The sequence below is a fragment of the Eptesicus fuscus genome, chromosome 23 (assembly GCF_027574615.1).
Source record: "Eptesicus fuscus isolate TK198812 chromosome 23, DD_ASM_mEF_20220401, whole genome shotgun sequence".
Classification (NCBI taxonomy): Eukaryota; Metazoa; Chordata; class Mammalia; order Chiroptera; family Vespertilionidae; genus Eptesicus; species Eptesicus fuscus.
Window position 1 is genome coordinate 26,965,338 of NC_072495.1, and position 18,064 is coordinate 26,983,401.

Genomic DNA, 18,064 nt, shown 5'->3' on the forward strand with positions numbered 1-18,064 from the left:
CATCTCACCAAAATGACATAAAAGAACGAGCTGTAGCACTTTCTGACCATTTTTGTGTAAAAGGGAATAGAGTGATGGAGGAGCAGACTGAGACTGGCCATAAGGAAGTCCCTTTGGACACATTGTGATGGCCTCAGGCTGTGTCTTCGGTCCATGGAGGATTGAGGAGCCAAGTGAATTGCAATGGACTTGAATGTGCAGAAAGTCATAGTGGTCAGTGAGGATCTGCTGCGTGTCTCAGTGTCTCCGCGTCCATTAGCTGGAGAGACTAGTGGGGCCGGCAGGGGTGTGGGGACATCGGAGCCCGGCGCGGCAGTGGCCGTAGCAAACAGCATGGCCGTCACTAAGAAAATCCATCGTGGGGCCGCTACAGGGTCCCGCAGCTCCGCCTCTGCTGTGTGTACACCTGCCCCACCATCAAGGGCAGATAGCTAAGCATACAAGCTGATTAAGACACTCAAGCACTAAACCAGTGATTTAACTAATCGTGGTTCCTTCCTACTTGAATTCTCTGAGTCTGTGATTTTAAGGTAAATTCTGTTAGGTTAAGAAAATGCACATAAATCATTTAGTTAAGAACATCAATAAATAGATTTTTTTCATTTACTGGGTACGTACTTTGCAGGAGGAAATATAATGTGGAACAGAGTAGTTTACTATAAAGGAGGACATTTTTGTACACTAGACAGTCTTAGGCTTCTAACCCGGTCCCCTCCCCTTGATCGCCTCCTACGATCACTTCTGTAAGGACAGAGGCGTGTGTTTCTGTTGGCCCTTGTTTCCTGGGAGACAGATGTGTTCTTGCTGTTTAAAGTCGGCAGGAGCTGGTTCTTTAAGGGCCGTGAGCTAAAATGGGGTATTCTACACGCGTAGCCTTTGTAAACGGAAAGGTCTCCCTGATCGCGCTCTTACTTTGTCCAGAGCCCTGTCCTCATGGAGCTGTGAACTGGGTCAGCGTGCCCACCCTCTGGAGCGAGCAGCTTGGAGCCAGCCCTGTGGGCTCCGACTGCCCCGGCCTCCAGGAGGGGCCGGTCGTGGCACTGGCTAGCTCGCTAGGCAGGAGGTTACGTGCCGATCGGCACGGACTGTTCTCTCAGGCCCCACGTGCATCAGCAGAGCGTGGGCCACGCATGCTTTATGTCTCGGAGCTGTCTAATCGACGGAGATGGATTCCCTAATACCCGGTCGTCTCCTTTAACTCTCTTCAGAGTCCTCCTAAAATAATTGCACTAATCACTGTAATTTCATTAACCGTCCATTACGAAACAAGCCCTTGTGAGTTGGCCTTTTATCTAACAAATACATTTTTCTCTTAAATTGTGCCCTGCCACTTACTGCGCGCTGCTGTTTCAGAACACGAAGACGCTCCTGTCGAGCCTCGACGGTCTGGCTTACTGTCAGGTTCACAGCCGGGGGATGACCCCGACGAGGATAAATTACTCCTCGGGGCTTTATCACAAGTGCACGCGTCGCCTAACAACCCTCAGCACGGTCGCTGTAAGGGTTAAGCCTTCCCTGTATTTGAAAATCAGTACCTCCGTTTACACACAGTTCTGTTTTAAGATTGACGTTTAATTTAAACACGCAATTAACCCTAATAATTGTGCTTGTAGAGGACAGTGACAGTCCACTTCCCTGCGCCACCACCTTGGTAGTGTCTGCTCCCCCAGGCAGCTGCTTGCAGGTCTCTGTCCGCTTCTCTAGGGATCGATGATACAAGATCCTTCAGACGGGAGTAACTAGGTGACAGAAGAAGACAATGTATACCTCCAGCAAACTTTTTTAAATCTAAATTTCACATTTAACAGCTTCTCTTAGAGCCTTTAAATGTTAATTTAAGAGAGCTTTACTTTTAGATGAAAAATATTATTTTCTGATAAAATGCCAGACCTAGAAATGGATTAGTTAATACGTAGGATAATGAAAGCACTTAATTTAGTACAAAAGAGTTTTAAAAAATGAACAAAAGTTTTCGTACCGTCTGAGGTAATTTAATCTCAAATAGGCATTAAGAATATACAGTTTTAGTGAGAGATTTACTCAGTGCTTGGGCTGAGAAAAGATTTAGTATTTCTTTTCCTTTTTTTTTTTTTTTTTGGTAAATCCTCACAGGAGGAGATTTTTCTTCTGATTTTTTAGAGAGAGTGGAAGGGAGGGGGAGAGACAGAGAGAGAGAGAAGCATCAATGTGAGATCGATTGGTTGCCTCCTGCATATGCCCCAACAGGGGCCAGGGATTGAGCCTGCAACGGAGGTCTGTGCCCTTGACCAGAATCGAACCCCCGACCCTTGGGCCGACGCTCTACCCACTGAACCGAACTGGCCATGGCAAGATTGTGTATTTCTTAGTGGAGACGAGTGGAGTCAGAATCCCAGTTTACTTGAGGTTTTTCTGCCTTAATTTGGTAAACTCTAATGGAGTTCCTTCCCGTCCTCTTTTTGTGCTGCTGTTATCTGTATTAGGTTTGTTTGTGTTACGAGCCCAGTAGTTCTGGGTTATAATTCTGGCCTCAACAATGTTGTTTTTAATTAAAAGAAGAAAGGTGACGAGGGCAGCCTCAGCGACGGGGCCACAGGGCCGCTGTCCCTGCAGGAACCGCGCGTCGCAGTTGGCTTGCCCCTCGTTGGTCCCAGAGCCCTGGCCTGGTGGGGACAGGTTTGTCCAGGTGCCTGTGACGTTTAGGGAGCGGGCCGCTGACCTGTGCCCCCCACAGGGCTCTGCTCTCCGTGTTCTGACCGCTGGTCCTCAGTCTCCAGCCTGTGTCCCTGTGGACGGAAGAGTCGCTGGAGTCCGGACTGGGGGGCAGATAAAAATAGCTCGGTCCTCCAGCTTCCTCTGAAACAGGCTGTGGACAAGAGGAGAGGAGGGGGGTCTCCTAGGAGCCGTGTGAAGGTGCGTGTGGTACTCGCTGTGTCTGCCCGGGAGCCCGGCTCGTGCTCTGCCCACACCCCTCGCTGCGTCCTCATTCCAGCCTCGGCGCTTCTGGGCTGAGTGGCCTCTGTACCGGGGAGCTCTCCACACGTGAGGAGATGGGCCCCCAAAGCTCAGGTTTCCTGTGGCTCTTCTTGGCCACTACATGCGGGGCGGGGGCGGGGGGGGCGGAGAAGCATCCTCGGCATACGTGGCCCCTCTCTCCTTGTCTGTCCAACATGTGACTGTCCCCGTTTTTCCAGGGATTCCTTCTGTTGCTCCCTCTCCTCAGTCTCCCTCGGGAAAGCATTGGAGAGTACCCCTCCCCCAGTCTCCCTCTTCCTCCCCTGCCCGAGCATCCTCTCTCTGTAATTCCAGTTAGAGCTGGGCGAGGGGGGGAACGGAAGGCTAGGAAGAGTGGGAGTTCTGCCAGCAGACAGCAGTGAAAAGAAAGCGCTCGGACTCCTGATAGTCAGCAAGGCTCGCTGGGTTCACTCCCTCCTCTAACTGGACTCTCGGGCCACAGGAACGGCTCCCCAGCGCTAAAATAATCTCTTAAAGGTGCAAGCATAGATAAGGGTTTTGATCTGAATCAGGTCTAGGCTGAAAGTCTAATTTTTTTAAATCTCACATTGTCACTTTGCATGGAAAGTAAGTTCCATGCAGAAAGACCTATTGTCTGTAAATACCACTGTGTCCCAGGACTTACTTACAAATACTTGGACAAAGGGAGCGCGAGGGGCCAGATAGGTCCCACCCGTTCCTGTGGCCTCGCAGCTCACATTGCCTTCCGGGGGCCGTGGAACTGCTGCGGTGTCTCCGTCTCTGCCTGGCGACAGGACAGCTCCATCCAGGAAGCCCCAGGGAGCAGAGCCCCGTCTCGGCTCTCCCGGGCCTGAGCCCTCTGGCGCGCACAGTGGAGGGCAGACGCCCGCCTCCCGGTCACCGTGGAGGGAAGGAACTGCTTCCTGTTTCCAGGGGGCTCCTTTCGATGCCAAACAGAGCAGCTGGGAAGCAAAGTTTTCCCAGATCACAACGTCCGTCTTACGTTCTGTTTAAACATGATCTGACAGCAACTACTAGCATCTATTTCCAGAACGTCAGGGCTGCCGTTTGTAAATGACAGTTGGCCCTTAAACAGTGCAGGTCTGGGATTGTGTGTGTCCACTTACACGTGGATTGTTTTCAGTGACCCACGCAGTTCACACTGCGGTTGGGAGTCCGAGTATGTGGAGGAGCAACTGAGTTACACGTGGATTTCCACTGTGCAGGGGTCAGCGCCATCTCTCCCGGGGTTCACGGGCAGCTGTGCTTGCTTAGCGCCATTACCATGATTTAACTTGTCAGTGTCTTAGTGTGTCTTAGTGTGTGCTCGGAGTCCCCCCTCAATCAAATCCACCCCCACCCCGGCGACACCAATTAGATTTTCCTATAACAGGTGAAAGAGTGGAGGAATTACATATAACACCAGTTCTTTTTTTTTTTTTAAATGTTTTTATTTCAGAGAGGAAGGGAGAGGGAGAGAGAGAAATGTCAACGAGAGATTCCTGATCTGCTGCCTCCGGCACGCCCACACTGGGGATGGAGCCCGAAACCCGGGCATGTGCCCTGACCGGGAATCGAACCGTGACCTCCTGGTCCCTGGGTCCACACTCCACCACTGAGCCACACCAGCCGGGCTCACAGCAGTTCTTAAATGCTGGGTTTCACTTTTCTCCTGGTGACCACCTTTCAGAGCTACGTCCAGGGAATGACACTCGGAAATGGTGACCTGCTAGCTGCCGCAGAGGCGTGGACTGGACAGCAGTCCCGGCTCCATCGAGATGTCCTGTGTCTTGATTGTAGCCGTAACTTCGTGGGTACACACGTCTTTCGGAGTGCATTGAGGTGTACACTTCACAGAGAGTGAGCTTTGTACATAAATTGTATCTCAGGGAAATGGTTATTTTTTTAAAAATGGCATGCTTACCTGAGGTCATACAAGGGGGTCTCAGCCTGGCTCCGGGCTCCCACTAAGCCACCCTGCCTCCCACTGGGTCGCAGACTCTGAAGGGAGTTTCCGTGTTTATGGTGAACAGTGCTGAGAAAGAGAAATCAGATAGGTAACGTTTTTAAGTTCTTAATGTTTTTTGCTAAAAGCAGAACCATGAAGCTGTCCTTGTCAGATAACCTGTGCCAGTACATGTATGTTACCCCACAGAGCAGGAGAAACCTGACTGTTCCTGTGCCGCATCCCCTTTGGACGGGTGCCGACGTAATGTGGAGCCTGCACAGGAGGAGGGACCTGACAGGCTCGTTTTATTTCGTGCGTGAGGCTCTGGCCTGCGGCCACTGGGAAGTGTAGGGCCTCTCTGCAGGTGGTTTGTAAAGATGCTGTACTGCTGTGTCGACATATGATTACGGGCAGGGAGAGTAACCATCAGAGGACGTAGGGAGGAGGAACTATACAGTTAACGCTTGAACAACACAGCTTTGAACTGGGGGGTCCATTTATACGCGGATTTGTTTCAATAAATGCAGCGGGCTGACTACGCACTGATACATGCCGTTTTGTACAGGGACTTGAACACCCGTGGGTTTGGTCTCCTCGGGGACCCTGGAACCAATCCCTCATGGGGCTGCCCTCAGGGGCGGACGAGTTGTTTAAGACTCGCCTGTAGCTCCTTTTACAGACGGGCTCTTAGGTTCCGGAGAAAGGAGGCGGGCCCGGTTATCCACTGCTGTGCCGCCAGCACCACCTCCAGTGAGGATGCCGTTCAGTGGTGGCATCTGTTTGACTCATAAACCTGTGATTTGCGTGGGGACAGCTCAGTGCTCCTCCACTCAGGTCAGGTGAGGCCCATCTTGGACTCGCGCCCTCACGTGTCTGGTGGGTGCTGTGGCTGTTGGTGAGACTGTCGCTGCGCTGTGACCGGAAACCCACATGCAGCCTCTCCCTATGGCCGGACTTCCTCCAGGTGCTGGCTGCATTCCAGGGTCAGGGCCCCGAGCGAGGTGGCCCGGCGCCCCTGGCCTTCTAGGACCAGCCTTGGGAGGCACACGTGCTGCTTGTCAGGCGGCCACAGGGAGGGAGGGAGCACAGCCAGCGTCTATTGTCACGGCCATTTGTTAGGCACTCCGTCTGCCCCAGCGACGGCTGTCCCTTCTCTAAGTACTAGGGAAGCTGTCATGTGACACGAACTTGGCAGAACCTTACGATGATTTTTAAAAACATGGCCTCCCAGACGAGAAGGAGCCTGGGTGCTCAGGGGCCTCTGGTGAAGACTCGCCTGTGCCCGTGGGACGTGGCTGCCCTGCAGCCTCTGTGCCCTGCACCCAGGGTCAGCTTGGTCCTGAGCGCTCAAGGCCTGAGCCTCCGCCTTCCAGAGCCGCCCAGGGTGTCCTCCAGAGCGGGGCCTTCCCACCAGCCCCTGGGCCTGCCTGGCCTGCGCTGGGTCTGCCGTGGTTTCACCCGGGAGCACATTGGGCTGCAGACTCTGCGACACGGAGGAAGTACAAAGCTTGAAAGCCGCGGGAGCCGCTCTGGCACTTCCCTGCGGCTGCGGCCGGGGCTCCCCATGGACGTGTCTTTGTAACGCAAACTCTCTCCTTCAGCATCTGAACTCGTGACATTTCTAATTCCAGTGCTTTTTCTTGCTCTAAATCAATCATGAACTCTAACACTTAGCTGTGCACGGAGAGGTCATGAAATACACGGAGGGACATAATTGCAGTCTAGAGCATGACCTTGGCCCTCAGGGGACTTTCAGAATTATTTTTGAAACAATATTTCTAGCCCTGTAAAAGTTACACCTTTTTCTGGGCACAATGTAACTGTCTTCATGCCTCCTGTCTGCAGTGCTGAGCATTCATTCTGTGCTCTGAGAACCGGCTCTGAGGGGCCTTTCTGTCTCCCTCAGCTGCTGCCGTGTCCCTCCTGCTGGCCTGAATCCCTCTCCAGCTGCATTCTAATGTGGTTTATACCCAGAGGCCAACAGAAAGGGCTTGTAACCAATGTGTATGTAAATTAAACCAGATAAAGTAAGTCTGGGGTCGGGAGAAAGTGCCATACACGGGCCCGTGGGACACGCCCCCCCCCAGGGGCCGTGACGGTGCCTCGGGTTCTTCCACGGTGGCCAGGCTTCCCCGGTGCGAAGAGGGCCGGCTCCCCTCGCTGGCTGCGCTGCAGGAAGCGTCAGCTGAGCCGGTGTGGGGCTCGGGGAGAAGCACGGAGGGGGGGCGGGGTGGCAGGTGCGTTCCCTCTTTTAGAAGTTTGGCCGTTTTCCTCTGCCAGGATGTACCCCGTGGGTTAGAAACCAGTACCCCGACGTGTGTAAGAGACACTCGGGTTCCTGCCGAGGCACTCAGACCGTCCACTCACCCTGAGCGCCGTGCCGAGCGACCCTTCCTGAGGTCACTTCTCCCCGACGCGGCCGCTCCGTCAGGCTGCCCGTGCCTCACCCTGCTTTCCGCAGAGACCGCCCGGCGCGTGGTTCTCCCGGATTCGCCCGCACTCGGATCACGAGCGACCCCCAGGCTGGCCGGTGCCGTCCAGCCGCCTGGCCTTGGCTCGGGGTCCTGCCTCGGCTGCACGCTCAGGCCGTCGGGGCCTAAAGAAAAGGCCGCCTGTCGGTTGGGTCGGCCTCCCTGGAGTAGAGCCTCCCCTCACCCCATCATAATGGCCCATGGCACCCCCGCGCTCCAGGCAAAGATGCGGGACTCTGTCTTCAGGGCTGGTGGCTCACCCTGGGCTGGAGCCCTGGCTTCCTTCCTTCCTCCGTCTTCAACACTCGGACCTCATGATGCGGGGCCCCCAGACTCATGCCCCCTCCCCTTCCCTGACCTGGAGCAGAGCTTGGCTCAGCGTCAGGAGAAGTCCCCAGGAGACACCCTCAGTTCTGCAGCCAGAGTGGGTCTGCCATTTGCAGCTTCTGCGCTACCCCCGGGCCTCCCGGGCCGTCTGCGTTAGCATCACCCCTGGGAACGGAGCCCGGCTCCAGGTGAGCTCTCCCTCCTAGACGCTGCGCCCCCCACCCACTCCGCAGAGCACGCCTCCTGCCCCCCTCCCACTCGGCACCCCCACCTGCCCGGCGCTGAGCCGCTGAGGCCGGTGGGCGGCTCGTTTGTAACTCCGCCCCCTGGAGGGAGGCTGTGACCCGTGCGTGTCGCTCCCCGTGTCACTCCCCGTGCCCCTCCCCGTGCCCAGCCGTGGGAAGGCCCTGCTCTGCCGCGCGGGGCTGTGGACAGGCCCGAGGAAATGGGCGCCGCGCGTGCGAACAGATGAGTCATGGCTCTGGCTGCTCGCCCGATGCCCATGGAAGTGGCGTTTCCTTAAATAGGGCAGGACTTCAGTCACTATTTAAAGAACATGTGGTATTTGGGGATTTTATGGCCCTTAACTAAACTGCAGACAAATTAAGACGTTTTCAGATGTTTTATGACGTGTGTGTGTGTGTGTGTGTGTGTGTGTAGATTTGTGTGATTTCTTGGCGCTCATTCCCCAGCCTCCACTCGCAGTGCAGGCACCTGGGAGCCATCTGAAGGCCACAGGCGGGGCAGCGTCAGATCTAAAGGGACAGGAGCCGCAGGTCTGTCCCCGCTCGAGAGCAGCGAGTAGGGAACGCCCAGCCGCTTCGCTCTGCAGAGGGCACGCGGTGCCCGTGTCTTACCAGCCTCCGCTCTGATGGCGTGAAAAGGACAGCGATGTCCCTGTGACCCGGCCGCGGCCGCCTGCCCTGTCGGTCACTCAGTGGACACTTCCGGGAGGAAAGACGTGCGCCTCCGGGGGTGGGGGGGGGAAGGGGGACGGGGCGGATGCCGCGTTCCGTCGGTGCTGAAAGCTTTTTGAACTTGTGTTCTGGCACATGTCATAGCCCTTTGTGTCCCCGGCTCTCGACACAGACTGACCGTGGGCAGCAGAAAGGCCTGCGGTGACCGGAAGCTCAGGCGAGACCCGAGTTCCTCATGAGGAGCTTCCGGTGTAACGACCGTGCGCTCCAGCTCTAGTTGAACAAGAGAAGGTTCCCCCGAGAGCGGCCCACGGCCTGTGAGGAGGGCCAGCAGCGGCCTCCCCGGGGCAGGTGCCCGCACGCGGCCAGCCTTTGGCCTGAAGGTTCGTTTCCTTTAACGGGGCCGCTGCCTGCCCAGCAGCTGGGGGTCGGGGGCCCGCCCCTCGCTTCACCTGCCGAGCCCAGGCCGGCCTTCTGGAGAGGCAGGCTTCTCCTCGGCCTGCACACGCCCTTTGAGGACAGAGAGCCGGGCAGCCCTTAAGGAAACGCAGTGGGAAAGGCGCAGTGGAAGTCATAACGCCGTCACCGGCCCTTTAACCTCAGGATGCGGTTGTGGCTTTTCACAAGGTGGCCGTGCTCTCCGCAAGGATCCGCTCACCGTGACGAATGGCAGCCGAGTGCTGGCTGCGTGGAGGGCACTTTCCACGCCTTGTCCCCCCGCAGCCGAGTGCTGCTGCCCGTTCGAGCTCTCCGCCTCCGCTCCTGGCTCTCCTGCCCGCGTGCTGCCCGCGTCCCCGGGAAGCTGGCTCTCCTCCGCACGGCCTCACCCGTGCGATGCCGCGGGGCTGGGCCCAGGCCCCCTCCTGCTCACGCCGCTGCCCCGAGGTGCCCTCACCCAGACGCTGCCTCAGTCACCACGTTTGTGTCCCCACTGCCCCTCCGAGTGCTGGACCCTCGGGTCCGCACCAGCCGGTGCCCCAGGGGGTCTCAGGCACCCGATGGCACTGCGTCCGACGAGCACCTCTCCCCCCGCCCCCTTTCCTGCCAGCAGAAACCGCGCCGTCCTGGGCGCTGCACGCGCTCTCCCTGGTGCCCAGCCTGTCCCAGGTCCCTCTGCTTCGGCGCTGAGACCTCCCCTGCCACCCTCACCGGGCCTCGTGGCCGCCACCCCGCCCTACTAGCATCCCGTGCCCTCCGCTCAGCCGCACGTCCCCGGAGCCTCCGTGAGGCCAGGTCCACGTCGGGCCCACCTGTCGGGCTCTGTCCTACCAGACGGCCCCTCTAAGGTAGCCTCCCTGCAGCCTCCCCGGGGCAGGGGTGGTCCCGGCCAGCCCCCTGGGTTTGGGCTGAGCTGTTTCGATTTGGCGTCTGGCTGTGAGGTTTGAGAGTTAGCCCCGGCCCGGGAACTCCAGGAGCCATGGTTTCCTCTTTCTCAAGTGGCTCCGCGTGCTCTGCGAGGGACAGCGCTGCTCCGACTGAGGTCCAGGCCGGGGTGGTCTGTCTGGAGGAAGCTGGGCACGGCTGGGGTTCCCACAGCTGGGAGCGGGCGCAGCGGTTTCCTCTCGTGCAGGAGCCGCGGCCCGAGGCACGGTGAGGCCCGGCACGTAGGCGGCTCTGCCAGACGCCGGCCTTGCAGGAGCTGGAGCGGGCCCCGCGGCAGGAAGTGGAGATTGTTTTCCTCCAGCAGCGAACGTGACCTCTGGGGCGAGGCCGGGATCCTCAGCGAGTGCTGCCTGCCTGGCGGCGCTGGCGGGCGCTGAGAGCTCCTTGCCGGGCCCAGCACCGGGCCCGCTGCCCTGGCTCTCAGGAGGGCCCGTCGGGATGAGGAAAGCCGGCGGGCTGGGGATTGGGCCGCGTTTCAGTCATCACCGGATCCGCTGTGCCCCCGGGCCTCCCGCCCAGCCTCCTTCGCGCCCCTGGGTGCGTGTGAGAGTCACATGACACACCACCTGTAGGTGCTCGGGACACGGTTCCGAAACCTGTCCCCCTGCTGCCGCCCAGCACCTTGGACAGGTCACTGCTCTGGACACGTCCCCCGCTGGCTGCTTCCCGGGACGCGATGGGTGGAAGCGCAGGCCGGTTCGGACCCTCCTCCCAGTCGAGAGGCTGCAGGGCTGGGGGCTGGGGGCCCAGGCTCCTCCCGGCGGGGAGGGCGGCTCCAGTGTTTGCCACAGATGGCGGCGATCTGCAGGTGGGGGCGGGGGCGAGGAGGGGCGGTCACGGACACAGCCAGGCCTCGGAGGCCGTGGCGTCTCAGACTCCCCCCTCTCAGCGTTCTCCCGAGAAGGCCAGTGTGTTGCTATGTGTTTTCCTCCTCCTCCTCAGAATATCGACATCACCAACTTCAGCAGCAGCTGGAACGACGGGCTGGCCTTCTGTGCCCTCCTGCACACGTACCTCCCAGCCCACATTCCGTACCAGGAGCTCAACAGCCAGGACAAGGTGAGGCAGGCTGCGAGCGGCCGCCCCGGCGTCCTCATCACTGGGGGGAGCGGGGGGAGTCCCCCATCGATGGGCCGCGCGGTCCCCACACCACAGCGCGGCCACGGCGGCCTGCCCCTTGCTCTTACTCTGGCTCCAGAGCGTTTGTGCCGAGCCCGCCCTCACCCCCCTCGTGCGGACGTTTGCGGGGAATGACTTCCCGGCGGAGCCGCCCCCCTTCCCGGGGGCGACATTTAAGATGGAGGCCTTCACGAGAGCTGGCCGAGGAGAGGGGCCCGTCTCCACCCCCTCGGGGACCGGGACTGGCGGTGCCGCGGACCCGCTGTGGCCTGAGCGCCCGCCAGGGAGCTGCTTGGGGAAGGTCGGGGACAGCCCCGCCCGTGGGCACTGGGAGGGCCCAGGCGCACGCTCTCCTCTGGCCCCTGCGCACCCCAACTTGAGCCCCTCGTGCCCTTCAGACAGCCCTGAAGGTTCCCACAGAGAGGACTCTCTACGGGTTTCTTATTCCTTTTCAGCTTTGGGGTTCAGGGGGCTGAGGGCGGATGGGTGGGGAGGGAGCCTTTGCTGTGGTGAAGGTACAAGTGCTGGGCCGGGCCTGTGAGGGGCGGTGAGCACAGGGCTGGCCCCGTGTCCGGGGGCCCCGAGGACTCGCCTGGATGTGTTGGTGGCACGTGGAGGCCGCCGCCCCAGCGCACACCGACTGCGGCCCCTCACACAGTCTCTCTTGCAGCGAAGGAACTTCACCCTGGCCTTCCAGGCGGCGGAGAGTGTCGGCATCAAGTCCACCCTGGTGAGCCCCCGCCCCCGAGTCCTGCCGGGGCCTCCTTTCTGTTCGGAAGCGCTCGCTTCTCCTTAGGGGAGACGCCCTCGCGGAGCGAGAAATGAGGCGTGCTGGCCTCAGACGCGCTAGCCTGGCTCCCGCCTCACAGGGAGAGAGCCCAGCACGGGCAGAGCCGGTCCTTCTCACCTGGACACGCCGTGGATAAGCGGTGACGGAGGCGACGGGGTGTCACAGAGCGAGGAGCCCATGGGGCCAGGCCGGGCTTCGCCCTCGGGTGCCCCCTCCCACCCCAAGGCTGCCCCCACCCTGCCTTGTAGACCAGGCGAGCTTTGAGGAAGTCCCTGCGCCGCAGGGTGCGTGTGGCGTTCCGTAGTCTGTCTGCTGAGCTAGGGAGATGCGCTCAGGGTGCGTTCTGTCCAGTCGCACAGAGAAGGGACGTTGTCCATTATCCGGGTCATTTACTTGCAGGCAAAGGCCTCGTACAAAAAGTGGGACGTTCCCGCCCGGGGAGAACCCGCAGGCAGGAGTCACAGTGAGCAGGCGTGCTGCCTCTTCTCTGGGCCAGGTCGCCCCTGGGCCTCTGCGGCCCCTCCAGGCCAGGAACGTCGCTTCCAGCAGCGCCGCGTCCCCACGTCCCTTCCCCGCAGTCAGCGGGCGGCCGCTGTGTTCCGAGCGCAGCGAGGGGGCGGTGCCCGGTGCCGAGAGGTGACCGCTCGTGCAGGGCGTCCCCTCGGCACGTCCGGAGCCCTCGTGGGGAAGGGCTCTCGGCGGTGACCCGGGGCGGGGGGTGAGGAAGGGGAGCCCTCCCGGCCTTGGGCGCAGGGAGGTGACCCTGGTGTGGGACTTGGCAGGGTGGGCGGCTCGGGGACGACGCTGATGCCCTGGGAGGAGGCGCGTCCGGGTATTTGGTAGCGATGGGGCAGGCGCCCAGCCTCGGAGGGCGTGATGGCTCAGACCAGAGGCCTCAGGCCCTGCCCGGCCGAGAGCCTGAGGCTGTGACGGGCCCAGAGGTGCCAGGACTCTAAGCAGGCCTCTCCCCTCTCTGCCAGGACATTAACGAGATGGTGCGAACCGAGCGGCCCGATTGGCAGAACGTGATGCTGTACGTGACGGCGATCTACAAGTACTTCGAGACCTGAGCACAGCGACGGCCCCGGTACGGGCGCACCACCCGTTAGCTACACGCCCCACGAAGCTTTCAGCCGCTCGGCTGCCCAGCGTGCGAGCCTTCGGCCCAGGCCGCCAGGCGGGACCCCTCGGGCCTGGGTGGCCGGGCCTCCAAGCAGGCTCCTCCCCTTGACCTGCCCCGTCAGCGGCCAGCGTGGGCTCAGCGTTTCCCTCTGAAGAGGAGGCTGAGCTGCGATGCCGGGCGTGTAAAACGCGTGTGCACGCTGCACGGGGAGGGCCTGGGCCTGGGCAGCTCGGGCAGTGAGAGCTTCCGCCAGCGCTGGGCAGGCCCCCTCTGCAGGAGCCTGCGCCCGGCACCACGAGTGCGCCCGCCGTTTGACGTGGGCTTGGTTTCCGGGGTGTCACCCAGCAGCGGGGCGCAGGGCCATCCCGCCAGCATGTCATTCTCAGACGGCTCCCCTGCCCTCTGCTGACACGGGAGAAAACTGGTCCAGCCTCAAAGGGGCGTGGAAACCCAGCTGTGACTTAAAAGACCTGATCGTAAGGAACTCTCTAGATAAAAACGTACTTTTTTCCTCATGAGCAGTATCGAGGGCAAGGAGCTCCCGTTGTATGAGCACAAAGTTAAGTGGTTTCCTGAGCCTGAGATGAAACACACGACGTCAGCGTGCGGCAGCGGAGGTGGAAGTGAGGCGAGGACACGGAGCTGCTCGCGGGAGCCACGCGGGGCCGGTGGTCACTCGGTGCTGCCTCGGGCGGGAACGGAGGAAGTGCCTTAACTCCTGCGGGAGGCGCCACCGGAGGCCCGGGCCCCGCCGGGCAGCGCTGGCCACGTCCCAGGCCACAGGCGGCCTCACGACCGCCCTTCTGCAGTTTGAACCAAAGCCTGGCTCCCCCGGCGTCTGTCCTGTTGGTGCGACTCGGGGGGGACTCGGCCCTTCTTGGCACCGGGGAGCCAGGTGTCACGTGCAGGGACGCAGCGGCTGTGGGCGGGTCACCTGTTGGCACCGGGAAAGTCGCACGAGGAGGAGCTGCCGCGTGGAAGCAGGCTCGGCCCCAGCCACGCTGCCAGGAGGGGCCGCAGAAGGCCACGCGCCGGCCAGAGGGGCCGGGGTCTGCCGTGTGTGCCCAGAAGAGAGGATGGTGATGAGCAGCTGTGCGTGCGGCTCGCTGGCTGGCACAGGTGCTGAGTCTCCTGCCCCGGCTGCTCGGCTGCTGGCGGGGAGGCTTCTGTGAGACGCCCCCGTTGGGCTAAGGAGAGAAGCCGGGGCGCAGAGCCCGGCCCCCGCACACAGCCCTGAGCGGACGCCTCTGCCGTCCTCCCGCCGGGCGCTGCTCCTGGTGGCTCTGGGCAGGCGCTGCGGCGGGGCCTCACCGTCCACCGGGTCCCGGAGCCGCCCCCTCCCTCCCCTCACGGGCCTGCGGGCACCCGCGTCCGACCTGCAGCCTGCGGTCGGCTCTTCACTGCGCTGGGGCCTCGGGTCCAGTGGAAAGAGGAGACTTGCCCGGGCGCAGCTCACGCCTGGCCCTTCCCAGCGGGCGAGCCGGCCTGGCAGCTCGGCCCGCCGGGGCTCCATGTCTTGGGGGCGGGCAGCTCCTGCTGATGGGCTGGGCCCACGTGGCCGGCCTCGTCCAGGTCGTGCCCTGGGGCCGGTGGCAGGGCAGAGGGTGGCCAAGAGGAGGGCCCACCTGTCTCCTTGACAACAGGCCATGCAGGGTCACCTGGCCGGGCCGCCCACATCTGCACGTGGGTCTACAGGAGATTCCAGAAGCGTGACGTTGTGCTTTTTTCCAATAGGATCCTATCACGGGGTGGTTCTGGGTGGTCACACGCCTAAGCGTGACGCTCAGGTGCCGTGGCCCAGCAGCACTTGACAAGAAGCTTCCAGAAAGTCGTTGGCCTCGGTCCTTCCGAGCACGCGTGTCCCTGCGAAGGGCCGGGCTTCCGCTGGCGATGCTTTCACTGTTGTATTAGATGCTCGGAAACGTATTAAAGTCGGTGAAACACGTTGTCAGGCTGCGCTTTCCTGGTTCACAGCCTCCTCCGCCCTCTGACCTCGCGTGGGAGGGCCCCGGCCTCCTGGGACTGGCGGGGGACCTGGGAGAAGCCGGGGTAGGGCGCCCCCTGGGCTGCGGGGCACAGCCATGGCCTTGGCCGATGCCCAGGACCGAGGTGGGCTCTGGTCTCCCCAGGGACTCCGGGTCTGAGACCCCAGAAGCACCAGCCGTCCTGTGAGAGGGGGGCCCGGCCGCAGAGAAATGTAAAAAGATCGGTGCTTACCCCCCTCAGGCACCCAGCATCTCATCACATGGCACACGTCCACGTCACACACACACGTGTGGGCTGCCTCCCGCACTGCACGGTGACCCGGGGCGCCCTTCCTGGACCTGCACCCCCTCCCCAGAGTCGGGTCCATCTGGAGGCCCAAACCCCACCACCTGAGTTAGGGGGTGTCACGGAGTGCTATTGAGCCCCCAGGCGGCCTGGCTTCCAGAGCACGGCACCCCCATCCTTGGGTCGGGGGCTGCGAGGGGGGGCACCGAGCCAGGACCCCAGTGGCGCTGGCTCCACTCCCACCCGGGGCCAGGCTGTGGCTCCAACATGGAGCTCGTGTGCACTTGGCGTGTGCAGACCACTCTGCTGGCGGCCCTGCCCAGAGTGGACCCTGATGGCAGCGGTAGAGGGGGCCTCGCCTGCACCCTGGGCAGTGGGGGCCGCACTGGCTGGCGTGGCTGATGCCCCTCGGGTGGGGTCCCTCCCAAACACCCTCCTGCTGCCCTGCCGCTGCCTCCGGAGCAGACCGGGGTGGGGAGGGGGGTCTGTCGGCTGGCTTCCTGGCCTCGGGCGACGGGTCACCTGGCTCCCGGTGGCCGGCCCCTGGGCTCCACTTCCTTCAACTTGACACTTGTGGGAAGGGAATCCTTTTAGCCTTGACTTAGGGAAGGTTCTAGAACCTTTTGGGCCATGGCTTTGGTGGGTAAAAGCAGGAAGGCCTTCCTAGGGCGGAGAGAGACCCAGAAAGGGCCCCACGCCCGGTCCGTGGCCTCGGGCTGGGGTCGCGCTCAGCCAGCTCTGACCCGGCCTCACCCGCCGGCCACACAGGTTGCCACCAACCCCGGTGACAGGGCTCTTCCCACCTCTGCAATGGGGACCCGAGAGGGGGTCCCCTGCTGGACTCTGCTCCCAGCACCCTGCTCTCTGAGGTGGATGGGGGGGCCTGAGGTGGGGGGGGGAGGAGGAAGGGGTGGTGGCTGCTGCCAGTGGTGTCGGGGCTCCTGCTCGGGGTCACCCTTCGGGAGTTAGCACAGGCCCTTAGCCCGCACAGGGCTGTCCCTGCCCCCACAGCCCGGCTCGGCCGCGCCCCTGGCCTGTCTCCCATCTACTCGGATGCACCCGATTGGCCCGGAGGCTTGGGGTTCCTAGTGGGGTTGCTGTTTGAGCCCCGAAGCCAGGATGGGCTAGGGCCGTGGTCGGCAAACTGCGGCTCGAGAGCCACATGGGGCTCTTTGGCCCCTTGAGTGTGGCTCTCCCACAAAACACCACGGCCTGGGCGAGTCCATGTTGAAGAAGTGGCGTTAGAAGAAGTTTAAGTTTAAAAAATCTGGCTCTCCAGAGAAGTTTCAATCGCTGTCCTGTTGCTATTTGGCTCTGTGGACGGATGAGTTTGCCGACCACGGGGCTGGAGCACCTTCCCTGGGCGGGGCTGGGGTGGCGTTGCCCCTGAGGCTGCGGGCGCTGGGGAGCGCCTTCTCGGGGCTGCCTTAGTCCGGACCTAACCTGGAGCCCTGCGAGCCCCCCACTTCCTCAATCCCAAGCCCCAGGAAGTGCTCGGTGCCCCCCCCCCCCTTTGGAGAAGTTGGTCAGCACTCGGGGCGGCCTGGTGGCTCCCAAGGCCATGGCCCCAGCACCCACCCGAGCTTTGTCCCGGGTCTGGCCTGTCTGTCTCCGCGACGTGGCCCAGCTGGCCCTGCAGCAAACAATCCGGGGCCAGAGGCCACCCAGGTGCATCCTGGACAGGAACAAAGGCCCCGGCGGGGAGGGGGCGGGAGAGCCCGGCTGGCCCCAGGAGCCTGGCCTGGGCGGAAGGGTGGGTGCCCACAGCCTTCAGAGCCGGGCCTGGGGCCGGACAGGGGCATCCTGTGCCCACTGAGGGGCAGCAGGCCGGGGCCACACCGTCGGGGCTCCCTCGGGCCTGGACGGCTGGCCCAGGCCCAGACCCCTGCACAGGGGCCTCCTCCCGCCTCTTGGGAGTGACCTCAAGGCTCTGTGCCAGGGTGCAGCCTCTCAAACTCCGGGGGGCGCAGCAGCAGAGGGTCCCCCAGGAGCGCCCGGAGCAGGCGTGGGTCAACCGTGCACATGTCCACGGGGAGGGCGTGTGGGACAGCCCGCCCGGCGTCTGCTTCCTGACCGCTGAGCCGGAGGGTCTCTGGGCAATGGCTGCCCCGAGGCCTGGGCCAGCGCGTGACAGACGACACGGGACCGTCGGGGCAGCCCCTTCACTGACCGGCTCTGCTGTGGGGAGAGGGGCCCGGCTCTCCCGCCCGGGGACGCGGGTTCTGGGGCCACTCTGGCGTGAGGACACAGCCACCCCAGGCCCGGGGAACCCACACCGATGTGGGGGGCTGTCCGCTGGGCCCCAGGGGGGAACGCTGAGGGCTTTGGCACTCTGGGCCTGAGGGTGGGGGAATGGCCAGTGTGGGAGGTGGTCTGGGTGGGAAGGGCACGGCCCAGAATGGAAATGGCAGGGAGAGCATCACGGCCCACGCTGGGGGGTGAGGGACAAGTGACCCTGAGGCTGGCTGAGCCTCTGCCCCATGAGCCCCTCCAGCCCCTTCCGGGCCCCAGGTAACGCGACACGCTGTGCCTCGCCTACTTGTAGAGTTGGGACTTGAATGACTGTGGGCCCAATCGGGGGGCAGGGGGTCTGTCCCCCTATAGGTGTTTACCCCGCAGGAGTCCCAGCGGCCGTGGTAGAGAGCAGGGGGCCCCCAGCTGGTACCTCCCGGTCTGACGCTGGCTCAAGAGGTGCCGGGCAGAACCAAGACAGCCCACATTACAGGGGAGGAGCCACACCGGGAGGGGGAGGGGGTGCTC

General features: G+C 62.1%; 1 protein-coding gene across 2 annotated transcripts in view; it reads left to right on the top strand.

Annotated features, from left to right (window-relative positions):
• SPECC1L (sperm antigen with calponin homology and coiled-coil domains 1 like) overlaps nt 1-14,981 on the top strand; it is a 52,852-nt gene extending 37,871 nt beyond the window's left edge. For both annotated transcript variants that reach the window (XM_054712663.1, XM_054712662.1), the window contains exons 14-16: nt 10,944-11,060; nt 11,791-11,850; nt 12,891-14,981. In XM_054712663.1, the coding sequence (XP_054568638.1) occupies nt 10,944-11,060; nt 11,791-11,850; nt 12,891-12,980 (267 nt within the window). In that variant the 3' untranslated portion in view covers nt 12,981-14,981. The remainder of the gene's footprint in view (nt 1-10,943; nt 11,061-11,790; nt 11,851-12,890) is intronic.
• Nucleotides 14,982-18,064: the final 3,083 nt, after the last annotated feature.